The 12,405-nt window shown below is 47.2% G+C and overlaps 1 protein-coding gene across 16 annotated transcripts in view; it reads right to left on the bottom strand.

Annotated features, from left to right (window-relative positions):
- SORBS1 (sorbin and SH3 domain containing 1) overlaps positions 1–12,405 on the bottom strand; it is a 240,787-nt gene that overhangs the window by 40,579 nt on the left and 187,803 nt on the right. For 10 of the 16 annotated variants that reach the window (XM_073794153.1, XM_073794165.1, XM_073794155.1 and 7 more), the window contains one exon: positions 7,333–7,382. In XM_073794153.1, coding sequence (XP_073650254.1) covers positions 7,333–7,382 — 50 coding nt within the window. Of the gene's footprint in view, positions 1–7,332; positions 7,383–11,630; positions 11,733–12,405 lie in introns of all 16 variants that reach the window. The other 6 variants (XM_073794154.1, XM_073794164.1, XM_073794158.1 and 3 more) reach the window with 1 other exon arrangement.

Below are 12,405 nucleotides of genomic sequence, written 5' to 3'. Positions count from 1 at the left end.
CCAACCTAGATTCTACAAGGAACGCTGGGCTGCATTTGCTTCCTCATACATCTGTCCGTCTCTTTCCTTCTATCCATGCATCACCATACAATCATTTTTATACTTCCCGCAGACTCTGGGTCCCCAGAGTTACACACAATGACGGCAACAGCAGCCGTACACCCTGCTTGTTGAGATGGCCTATGTGCGGGGCACTGTGCTAAGTGGCCGATGATCATTCTCTCTTTAACTCCCACGAACGGTCCTACTTTCCCCATTTTCAGATGAGGACGAGCCACTGGGAGAGTCAGGCACTCATCAAAGCTGGCGCAGTCAGTGCACGGGCGGCGCTGGAACTTGAGCCTTGTCGTCGGGCACCACAGACGGTACTCTCGGCCGCTCTAACATTTCCCTACCACCTAGGAGGCAGCACCTTCCAAGAGCCCAGGCTTGCACATCACGGGGAAACAGGACTTAAGAATGCTGGAGCTCCGTGTGCGTCATCACTGCTGAGGGCTACCTGCCACGAATGCACCCCCGGGACGAGCATATCCAGAGCCAGGAGTCAGAAGTGGAAAAGAGGTGGAAATTCCGTGGTAGGACAGGCAATGTCTCCACCTCAAAGTAGTCAAGTTCCCCGGAGCAATTCCATTGCTTCCAGCACTGGTAACACCCCCTCCCAGTCACCACCACTTCCCGGGCCCTTGCCATGTGCCCGCCACTGCTTGAAGGGCTTCACGTGCTCTATTCAGGGGACTGCCGGGCTATCAGGGCTCTCCCAGGCCCCTCCTCATTATCTCTGGCCTAGGTCAGGGGGTCAAATCTCTTCCCCTTTCCTCGGCCAAGACAGGAGAACATTATTGGGAATCTAAGGGGAAAGAAAACCAACCCTCAAAGCTGAGAACAAAAAGCATGTGAATATGGGAATTCCCTGGTGGTCCAGTGGTTAGGATTCCACACTTTCACTGCCGAGGACGCGGGTTCAATCCCTGCTCAGGGAAGATCCTGTGAGCCCAGCGGCATGGCCAAAAAAAAAAGGGCATGTGAATGAAGTGAGTCTACATGCAGCCCTCCAGGGTTCGTGTCTCAGAGAGAGGCCTCTGGAAAGGTCGGGATGGGGGAAACACTCTTTATTTGCAGGCGCCCACTAGACTATCTCGGCCACGAGTATGCTCAATAAATATCTGAGGAATGAATAAAAGGTCACATTTTCTGAAAGTAAAAATTGGCACGTATGATCTGATTAAGGATATGCTTTAATTTGCAAAATTATGTATTTAGAAATTCTTTTACAAGTATAAGGATTATATCACATTCATTGAGGGCTCTTAGCTCCTGAAATCAGTGACCATGGAGTCATCGGAGGGGTGGAAAGAGAAAAACTACAGGGAATTGGGATGGCCTGAGCTCAGGCTGGCTGTCCTTACTGGTGCCCGCCTGGTCCCTGCCGGGAGGTGCCCACTCTCACCCACAGGCTCTGGGACAATGGCTGCACCCATGCTGCTTCTGGCTCTCCTGCTTTTGCCTGCAGGTGGCGTTCACCGACGCCACCCAGGATCTGATTAATAAAAACCGTCACCTCTTGCTAGAGAGCTGAAGGACCCCTAAAGGTGACTTGCAAGGTTGTCTGCCGATTTAAATAAATGTAAGCTCTTCTAAACCGGCTCTAAGTATGAATTTCACAATGAAGGCAAATCTGCCCCTTTTCTAAACTTCCCCTTCACAGTCCACCCTCTTCTTTTTGGTTGCATTTTCTGATTTTGTCCTTCAGTTTAACCACGTTTCTCCTTTTCTGTACAACCTCAACTAAGGTCCATGCATAGATGTCCTTGAGGCTCACCGACCAACAGCCTTTTGGGAGGGGACAGTCTCTAAAGCCCCGCTCACCTTGGTCTGGGGTTAGCAGACCTCCCTCGGTGCTGGGGGAGTGCCTGACGGCAGTTTCTATTCTGCTGTCCTTCCCCTTGAATTGCCTCAGCCTCAGTCAGAACCTCCCACCCAATGCCCCCTAGTTCCTCCTCACTTTGGTGCTGACTCTCGGCGGCAACCAGCTGCCTGACCCCATACCGCCTCTACTGCACCAGCTGTCAGAACGTCCCTCCCTCCTGCCACTACCCCACCTCTGGCTTTAGTCCACCCGTTATCACCATTTGTTCCTGCTTCCCCACCAGAACAACAAACCAGCACTCAGGAAACCTCTCAGAATGGATTTGCTCTAGCCAATTGTTTTCTTTCTGATACCAAAGCCAGCATGCTTTTTCCACATGTGTAACACTTTGCAACTGAGGGGCTCCTTGTTTCAAAACAGTATCTAAAAACTCTTGACCAATGTTTTTAAATATATCATCTCCGGCAGACCTAATGTTGGAAAGACGTATCATTTGTCCCACTGTCCCCAAAACCGAGGACCAGAGGGGTGAAGGCATTTGCAGAAGGTCACAGAGTTCCTGGGTCTTTGCTGTGTTCAAACAGATCAGAGAAGATGGGAAAATGAGCCAGGCTGATGGAGGAAAGCCCGATCAGGACCAGCAGCCACCAACTGCTTCACAAAACAAGTCGAATTCAGAAGCTCAGCCCTCAGTAGCCTGAGCTGAGCTGTTTTCGGTTCGGAAAGAGCAAGCCGGGGTGGGGGACACTGCGGAGAACTCACCCTCTGGCTGAGATGCAGAGCTGGCTGCTGAGTTTCAAGGGGGATTGAATAAAAACACACTCACCGAAAGGATAAAGTGAGAGAAGAGAGCAATCATCTTAGGCCCAACTGTTTCAATCGTGCTACCAGGAGGGCTCTGGAGGAGACAGGCAGGGTCCTGGCAGGCTGTGATTCCAGCCCGGCTCCAACGAGGAATGTGATTGCTGAGGCAAACCCACTCTGTTTAAGAACTTGGAAACAATCTGGTTCTCTCAGCCTCAATTTCTTTCATTTGCAAAACTAAAAGGCGCAAAGAGACTGTCCATGAAATCCACGCTCAAATCTGTAATCTATGTAGACCTTTCTTTTGAGTTCCAGACACAGACATTTAACTGCCTTCAGGCATCTTAAACCCAACCTGTTCCAAACCAACCCCAGCCCTGTTCCTCTGTCTTCCTTCACCCAAGCCAGAAAGCCAGGGGAATCAACCCCTTTCTCCCTCCCCTTGCTCCCCAGACCTAAGCAGTCACCAGGTCCTGCTTACTCCCTGCCCTCGACACAGCTCACATCAATTCTTCTGCTCCTTCCCTCCCGGGACTGCTCACGACCACTGACCACTCGTCTGTACCTCTGCAGGAAGCACAGCACCACTCCCCGAGCCTGCAGCCCTGACTCCCTCCAATCATATCTGCAAATCACTGCCCATGATATTTCTAGAGAACATCTCAATCTGTCCTTCCACTGCTGATTTTATTCATGCCACAAATATTTACGCAGCACCTACTAAGTGTCAATCACTCTCCTAGGTGGAGATTCAACAGAGGACAAAACAAAAAATTCCAGCCTCACTGTTTAAAACCATTTGGTGGTTGGGCTTCCCTGGTGGCGCAGTGGTTGGCAGTCCGCCTGCCGATGCAGGGGACAAAAAACATTTGGTGTTTTCAGGAAAAAAAAAAAGAAAGTAACTCTTTCTAGACTTTGGGGAAGGGAGTCTAGACAATCTTAAAGCCTTTTGTACTGCATGAAAAAAATTTTTTGTATTTATAATGTAATGCTACTGTCATTCACTTTTTATTTGCTGCTGCTCTATAAAACCTTTCTTTCATTCTCCCCAAAACAGAGATGCTCACTCCTTCTTGGGTCCCATCATTGAATTGACCACACTGCATTCTGACTGTCATGTACAAGTGTCACTTCCCAATGACACTCTGAGCCCCTTGAGGCCAGGCAGTTTATCTTACGAATCACTGCATGCCTGGTGTCTAGCACTGTTGTTCACCAAATACATATTAGTGGAAAAAATGATTCTATGAAGTTACATGCCTACAAGCACACAGATTTCTGACATTTTTAAGGCCCAGGGGAGTCTCTAATCTTTCATGTAGCTCTTTAGGTAATGATCTGTGTTTTGATCTTACATTGGATTAAGGGAAATAATGTTTTCTCTAGTGGACCATCACCATTTAGGAAAGAGCAGGTTGTTCTTGAGTGCCACCTGCTGGCCAAATAGAGTAAAGCTCTTTGGTTAGGCAAAAAAATGTATTCGTGCCAATCAATGCCGAAATGATAAGTCATGATGAAAATATACCGCTGACTTACAGATCTGATAACTCCAGGGAATTAAATTCAAAACGGGACATACACTATGATTACAAGTATGAAAGATATATTTTTTGAGAGGAAGGACTGATGTTGTATTAGGATATTGGGGCTATGGGTGAATTTCTTCCTTTCTCTTCCCAGGTTCTTCTAATATTGTGATATGGAAACATGCTAATAAAATGCTAAGCTGCAGTCTGCTCAAGATGTGAAAGTAGATTTAAGACAACACCATCACTTCTCCAGTGACCACAGAGTTTTTGATCCTGGGGTATCGGTGACTCCTCTTTCTTCAGCCCTTGGGTTAAGTAAGTCAAGCCTTGCCAACGTTTCTTTCACGTTTCGTGTCCATGCAGTGAAAGGGGCCAGATTCCGTTCACAAGCAGCCTGCCTCAGTGCTAAGCAAGTTGGATTCTAGTTAATTAAGATTCACAGATGCATTCATTTATTCAACAAACTCTTACTGTGCATTTTCATACGTAACAGGCACCGCACTTATGTTGACTCCTCACCAATTCCAAATACTGAAAAACCTAACTCATTTGAACAAACTGGGAGAAAACCAAGCCTGAATTACTGAAAAATCCCCACATGGAAGAACAGCAGGAGGGAAAAGCTCATCTATTCCTGTCAAGTGTTTCATGAGAGCTGGGCTATGGCTGAAAAACAGAGGTCTCTGGACCTATTTCCATGATACAAATACAGTGCTTGGTAAATTAGCACATCAAATATCTATGTACACCAGTACTCAGAGTGTCTGAAAGCAATTTGCTCTTTTAAAAAGTCTGCATGAGTCCCCCTCAATCCTGCTAACCCACTATTACACAAATGGTTAAGTTGTTTTTTTAACTGCTCAAAACAGTAAACCCTAGCATGCCTTTCGTTAATTTATTACCCAATTTTGAATCAGTACTGGTGCAGGTGAGAGTTTACTGCTGCCACCAGCAGATCTTGGCAGTCTCCTGGCCTAGAACGTCATTGCTCCTACTCTGGTGGTAGTTCTGCCACACACAGCTGTGGAACCTGGGCGCACACTACCTTTCTGTGCTTGTTTCCTCACCTATAAAATGGGGATAAGAAATAACGCCTGATCCTGAAATGCTGAGGACTAAATGAGGTAAGGTATATACGATGCTACGCACAGGGCCTGGCACATAGTAAATGCTCGATCAGTCGTTAAAATTATCATTTCATTCAAGACCTGCACTCTTAACTCTGATATCCTGTGGGAGCTGCCTTCTGAATACTTTTAACCTCTACAGTCTATTTCATTCAGTTGCCACATTGCCTTTTTATTTACTAACTTTTTTGTTTTTGCGTGTTTTGCCCCGAAACTATTAGGGGACTGCACCTTATGCTCCTATTAGAATACCCAGCATAGGGACTTCGCTGATGGCGCAGTGGTTAAGAATCCACCTGCCAATGCAGGGGACACAGGTTCGAGTCCTAGTCCAGGAGGATCCCACATGCCGCAGAGCAACTAAGCCCGTGCACCACAACTACTGAGCCTGCGCTCTAGAGCCCATGAGCCACAACTACTGAGCCCTCGTGCCACAACTGCTGAAGCCCACGTGCCTAGAGCCCATGCTCTGCAACGAGAAGCCACTACAAGGAGAAGCCTGCGCACTGCAACGAAGAGTAGCCCCTGCTCGCCACAACTAGAGAAAGCCCGCACACAGCAACAAAAACCCAACGCAGCCAAAAATAAATAAATTTATATTAAAAAAAAAAAAAAGAATACCCAGCATAGTGCCTTAGATCCGGTAGAAATTCACTCAGCCAGCCACCTGAAGCAATTTTTCACCAAAATACCCTAATCCCAGCTCACTGACTTTCAAATGAAACTACTCTTGCAAAACGCCTTCTTTGGCAAGATATGATAGGTTGGATACGCCCAAGTGACCATAATATTTGCCCCCATAAACTCAGCATTCAGACCAAGTCAGGCTTCTATTTGAAGAGGTGAACTTTGCTCATTGTGGACTTACCCAACCCAAATGGAACAGGTAATAGTGTGCCTTTCCTCCTTGTCATATTTCAAAGAATGAGATACAGATGGTGATATAATGGTGATGAGATGAGAAGCTGCTCCTACCAGAACAGCTCCCAAATCTATAGGGTGTACCAGGCAGTACGGAGATGCAGTCCTTGCCCTCATGGAGTTCATAATTTATTATAGTTATAAAAATAGAAGAGCATAGGGCTTCCCTGGTGGCGCAGTGGTTGAGAGTCCGCCTGCCGATGCAGGGGACATGGGTTCGTGCCCCGGTCCGGGAGGATCCCACATGCCGCGGAGCGGCTGGGCCCGTGAGCCATGGCCGCTGAGCCTGCGCGTCCGGAGCCTGTGCTCCGCAACGGGAGAGGCCACAGCAGTGAGAAGCCCGCGTACCGCAAAAAAAAAAAAAAAAAAAAAAAAACAAGAGCATAAGTCAGGTAGACAGCAACAGAAGTAAGTGCCATAAGAGGTACTAATGTGAGACTGGGTATAGGAAGGACCCGTCAGGGCCCATCGATACAAGCGGAAGTGCTGGCTATTCACCGTGTTTGTAAGGGTAGGGAGCAGCACGGAAGCATTTTCGGCTGGGATAACACCTGCACAGTGAAGTACTAAGACAGGTAACCTAGGAGAGGACCTGGGATGGTTTGGGGATGGGAAAGGAGTCTGGTGGTCAGCCCATGAAGAAGTGCGTGGGGTGTGCATTCATCACTCAGGCAGAATTCTAAGAATTGGCATGGGGGAATAAACCAGGATCTCTGAGAATCAGACACGTTAGCCCCCTCTTGGCCCCATCCTTCCTCATGATAGGTCCAGCCTGAGGACCTCACCCCACCCCCACCTTTATATCAGACGTGGCCTTAGTCACCCACTCCGTTCCCCCAAAGATCAGCACACATTCTAAAGGTAAAGATGCCAACACAGGGAAAAGCTTATCAAAGGTGATATGAATCAACACAAAATTAATTTGGAAAAGGAGGGGGAAAAAAATAATTTGAGGACGATAATTGCTACTTATCACCAAACTGTACGTCATTCAAATTCACTAGACTGATAACAAAATACAACACAAGCCTCTTCCCGTTTCTGATATTTAATACATCAAGCCATGTAAAGAGTGATAACTTACTATCCAGGAGGCTCTGAAGAAATTTCCGGAGTGGGGCTGACTGCTGAGCTCTGTAAATGTCAAAAAAAAAAAAAAAAAAAAAAAAAGAATGTAGATGACTTACTTCGACTCAGATATTTCAAGCCAAGGGGAAAATGAGAGAAGTCCTTTTCCTTTCCTAATTTAGATAAAGCCCTCTGAGAGATGGGGGGCTCGGCTGGAAAGGTCTCAGTGCTGGCGGAAGGCGGTGCTCTTTCTCTAGAAGGATTTCTGGGCTTTTGCCTCCCAGTGGCTGCAACCAGGGCTCTCTGGGTGGGTCGGGAGACGCCCCACTCCTTAACATTTATCTCCAGTCGCAGGCCCACTGGAAAGATGGCCCACCACTTGGCAACAGGCACTAGTGACACGGACAGCACCCTCCAGCAGCTTATCCCCCCACCCTCGGAGCTAGACTCCTTCATGCACCCACATGCCTCAACCAGAGTGTCACCCAACACTTCAGGTACGGAACATACAAAAATGCATTTTACGGTGCTTTGTGTCCACCTAGGGGGGTGGGATAGGGAGGGTGGGAGGGAGACGCAAGAGGGAGGGGATATGGGGATATATGTATGCATATAGCTGATTCACTTTGTGATACAGCAGAAACTAACACACCATCGTAAAGCAATTATACTCCAATAAAGATGTTTTTAAAAAAATGCATTTTAAAAGACTGTACTTTTAGATCATTTATTTACCCCTGCAGATTGAGAAGTGTGGAAATGGGGAGAAATGCAGTTTCACAAAACCTATTAATCACCATTTCAGCGTGACGGGAGGGAACATATTATCAAATTACAGGCCCCTATGCACAAGGAAGAAAACCAAGAGTCTATGCAGAGAAAAAGCAGCATAATTAGAGTTTAGGGTTTCTATTGTCTTGGAGAAAGAAAGGCAAAGGGTTCAATATATTTGTTTTCAAAAATAATGTGTTAGTTGAATACATCAACATGAAAGTTAACGTTTAAAGATGCTCCTGGGAATTCCCTGGCCGTCTGGTGGTTAAGACTCTGAGCTTCCACTGCCGGGGGCACGGGTTCGATCCCTGGTCGGGGAACTAAGATCCCGCAAGCCACACAGCGCGACCAAAACCAAAAGCTTCTACCTCTACTAATGACCACTTCAAGGAAAACAAGCTCTGCGGAGGATAAGAGGTACTTGGGGAAACGAGAGAAAGAAAAACACCAGGAGAAGGAAAAGGAAGAGATTGGGAAAGAGGGAGGATGATGGGAGGGGAGGCAGCCTTCATCAGGGGCTCACCCCCGGCCCTCCTCTGCCCTCCACCCCCCTCGACTCCTGAGAAGGCACTGCTCTCACCTCCACACCCATCCTTCCAGCCCCTTTGCCCGCACTGGTCTCCCAGCCTTGGCACCTGCCCCGTTCTGGGTCTCCATCTTGGAAGAACTTTTGCACAACCCTGCTGAGTCCTCTGGAAACATCTCCCTTCCTTCCTTCCACAATCACATGTTGCCAATCAGTGCTGTATCCCTGGGGGCTCCCCTGATTCTTCACCACATACTCTCCCCCCCATCAACTACTTACCCAGCAACCACCACAGTTTTTAGAAGCCTCATGGTTACCAAATGCACTGACCTTCCCTCAGAGTCTATTTTTGGGGGACCCCTTGGGCAACTCTCATACTTGCTCCACCTCTCACGTTTCCTCCTCACTCTGGTTTTCTCTGACCCGCCCCTCCTCCTATTCTGTGTCATCCAGCATCCCGATGGGTAGCTGCCTGTCTCCCATCCTTTCTCTCTGCATGACTCTCTCTTCTATCTGTAATCTACACCAAGGGTGGGTGTCTCCACCAGCTCCCAGGGCTTCAACCATCACTTCTCTTCAGGTGACTCGGATTGACTTTCAACGTCCCTGCCTCTCATGGGACCTAGTTTTCTATTTCCAACTGTGTACTGGATATTCCCTATATGATACCAAACACCTCGAAAATAAACTACCTAAAACCACCTCCTTCATCTTACCTCTGCACTGATTTTCTCCCCACCTTTCTTATGTGACATACTGATGTCCCCATTCTTCCAGGTTCCTGGCCAAAACCCTACAGTTGTCTGTGTCTCCATCCCATTACCCCAACTCTTTGTTCTTCACACCAATTAGTTAAAATGTCCCACTGCAATTTCCTCTGTGATTTCACATCTACCCTCATCCCGTCATGCTGGTGCCACTGGAGTACTCACCCCGACATGCCTGGACTGCTGCAGTAGCCTCCTTGCCCTCTCAACCTCCAACTGGAGGTTATCCCTTCAGTTCAACCCCTCTAGAGTGAGGACACTAACCTTCTTAAAACACTAGTCCTGAATCACATCATTGACTGGAGGGCAAAATCAACCATCTCTGTAACCATATTTTTGGAGTCTCTACAACCCAGGGTCAACCCTCTTTCCCCAAACCTGCCTTCCACTGTTATCACCCCAAATTTTCTATTACAGATGAATTCATCTACTTTATTCCTGAATCCATCCTAAACACGTTCACTTTTGTGCTCTCTACCATGCCTCAAATGGATGGCCCCCACTTTTGCCATGCACCTAAATTCCATCCATCCCTTAAGATCTTGGCCAAGTCCTGAGAAGTCTTCCCTGATTTCCTGGAAGATTTCCCCCTCTTCTGAGCACTTAGAGGCTGTGGCGTTCATTTAGCTCTTACCAGGCATTGCTGTGTACTGTTGGAGATCTTTTATTTATGAGTGTGACTAAGCTGTCACGTTCTTGAAGGCAAAGTCCACTCTTGTGCTGATTTAGAACTTCCCTCAGCACGTCACACACACGCTAGGGACTACGGGTAACGCATAATTGAACCAATGTCAAGATGACTCATTCATGCATCAGACACCTCTTCGGGCCCACCTAGCCCCAGGCAGGGTTGTAGGTACTGGATGCCATCTCTGCCCCAAGGAGGCTGCGGTTACTGCAGTAGTTCTCTAGCTGCTGTCCATCCTGCCACACGTTACAGAACCACTCTTATTACAGTACTTTGAAAAAAGTGCCTGCTGATTCACTTCCCCTCCGGCCCCCCAGCTCACTTCAGGACTTACCTGCAGCCACAGTTCTCCTTTAGACCCAGCTCAGACCTCCATTCCCACAGCAGCTACAGCTGGTGCCAGTCTCCGCCCTGGTTGGAGACTCAGCTCCCCACTATGCCCACCCCGTCACGCATCTGCCTGATTGCATGCCCTGTCGCTCACCTTCCCTGGGCCTAACCGCTGGTCCTGCTGGCTACCTCATCCTTCGGTGACTCTCAATTCCCAAAGCCTAACTCCCCTGCATCAGCTTGCAGTGCTTGGCTTCTGCCCCTCGTATCCCGGGCCCCCCTGGCTGCGGCCACAATCACCTGCTTTGAGTCTCTGGCTCTACATGACTTCGTACCCAAGTCACACACACTGGTGGCCTGACCCTCCTTGTCTCAGTTCTGCTTAAGAATAACACGGTCCATTAGCATTTTCCATTTCTCCTGCCACAGTCTGTGGACGTCCTAGCCTCTTCAGCAGTGTCCGCATTCCTTTTTTTATTTTCTATAAAGATACCCTTTCCTTGTAAGCATCTCCTTTGTTTTGTCAGGGAACCCTGGGGGTAGTTCTCCAAACATTTGGTATTTTTCTTCGCCTTGGGAGCCCATTTACCCTGGACTCTCTCTCTTTCTGACACATCCTTTAATAAACCACATTGGGACATAGCTCCCTTTAAAAATATCAATGTAGGCAGAGTTTCAAACGCTTGTGGCCAGGCTGTCTGGTCCCCGGAGTGCATTTTTTCATTAAGAACTTTCTGACCTTTCAAATTACAAATACTACTATTCTGACAGTGCCTTGCACGCAAGAGGCACTCGAATCACAGCTGCTGTGTTTTTGAAAATGATCTCTGAGGTTGGTATCTCCCAGGGCTGCAAAAAAGACATAGAAGTTGCCCAAAAAAGGCTCCCTGAAAATTCAGAGAAGGTATACACACAAGGGGGCAGAAGGGGAGTTAAAAGGGTGACCCCTTGAAAGCAGAGAAAGAGGATGGTAAGCCGGGGGGGAGCAGTTCAATCACTAGCCACCCTGCATATATATTTGAAAAATCCCCTTTAAGGAAGATGCCAAGCTCAAAAGAAATCCAAACAACAATTAACTTGGGGGTCAGGGGTGACCTAAAACAGGAGCCAGAAAGCCATGCAGCTTAAAAATGACCAGCATAACCATTCATCACCCCAACTACATCAAAAACCATAGAACAAAGAAGAAAGCAAAGGGAACTGAGGGCACGAGAAAAACTCGGAAATACCTGTGACAGGTTTGCACTGGGTGCTTTATTAAGCGTCTCCGTTTTTTCTAAATCTGCCTCTAACTCTGTTTGGCAGAGGTTGAGATCTTTTTCTAGATTAGTCTGGTTCAAGAAAGAAAAGATGGGAAAGAGTGTTTTAGTTAGGAGGAAAGGCAGACAGCATGGAAGGTTACGTTTGAAAAACGAGTTTGTTTAGTATCATACATTAATAAGGCAAAGATGGCATGACTAAAACACAAGAGCTTACTAGAAATGAGTTAAAGACAGGAAAACAGGGAATGCAACATTAGGCATAGAGAATATAAATCCTGTGGTAATCAGAGCTCCAAAACTCTACTCTACTTGCTAGAGAGAGGAACTACACAGACCCCAAAAACCTACCTTTTAGGAAATACCTATTTTCTCTTTTTCAGAGTATGGTGACTATGACACATACTATATGTCAGAAGAATAAGCAATTGCTTTAAAAACCTCTACACATTAGTATAAGTCTTAAGAGACTTTGTTAAACTGTTTTATCACCAAGCCAAAAAAAAAAAAAAAAAGTTACAATCAAGTTAAAAATAAAAGGGGGGGATTTAATAAAAGAAAAAAGCCCACAACACACGCACACTAGCCAGGCCAGAGCGCACACACACAGCCCACAGTGGAATTACCTTTCTATCCTCTCTAGGAAGGATAGAGCAGTCTCCAGGAGTATAATCCCATATCTTTTTGGGAGGCTGACGGGAAGCAGAGGAGGAAATGAAGAAATGAGCGTAAAGACATAAAGACA

The sequence above is a fragment of the Tursiops truncatus genome, chromosome 16 (assembly GCF_011762595.2).
Source record: "Tursiops truncatus isolate mTurTru1 chromosome 16, mTurTru1.mat.Y, whole genome shotgun sequence".
Taxonomy (NCBI): domain Eukaryota; kingdom Metazoa; phylum Chordata; class Mammalia; order Artiodactyla; family Delphinidae; genus Tursiops; species Tursiops truncatus.
This window is presented reverse-complemented; position numbering and strand designations above follow the sequence as displayed.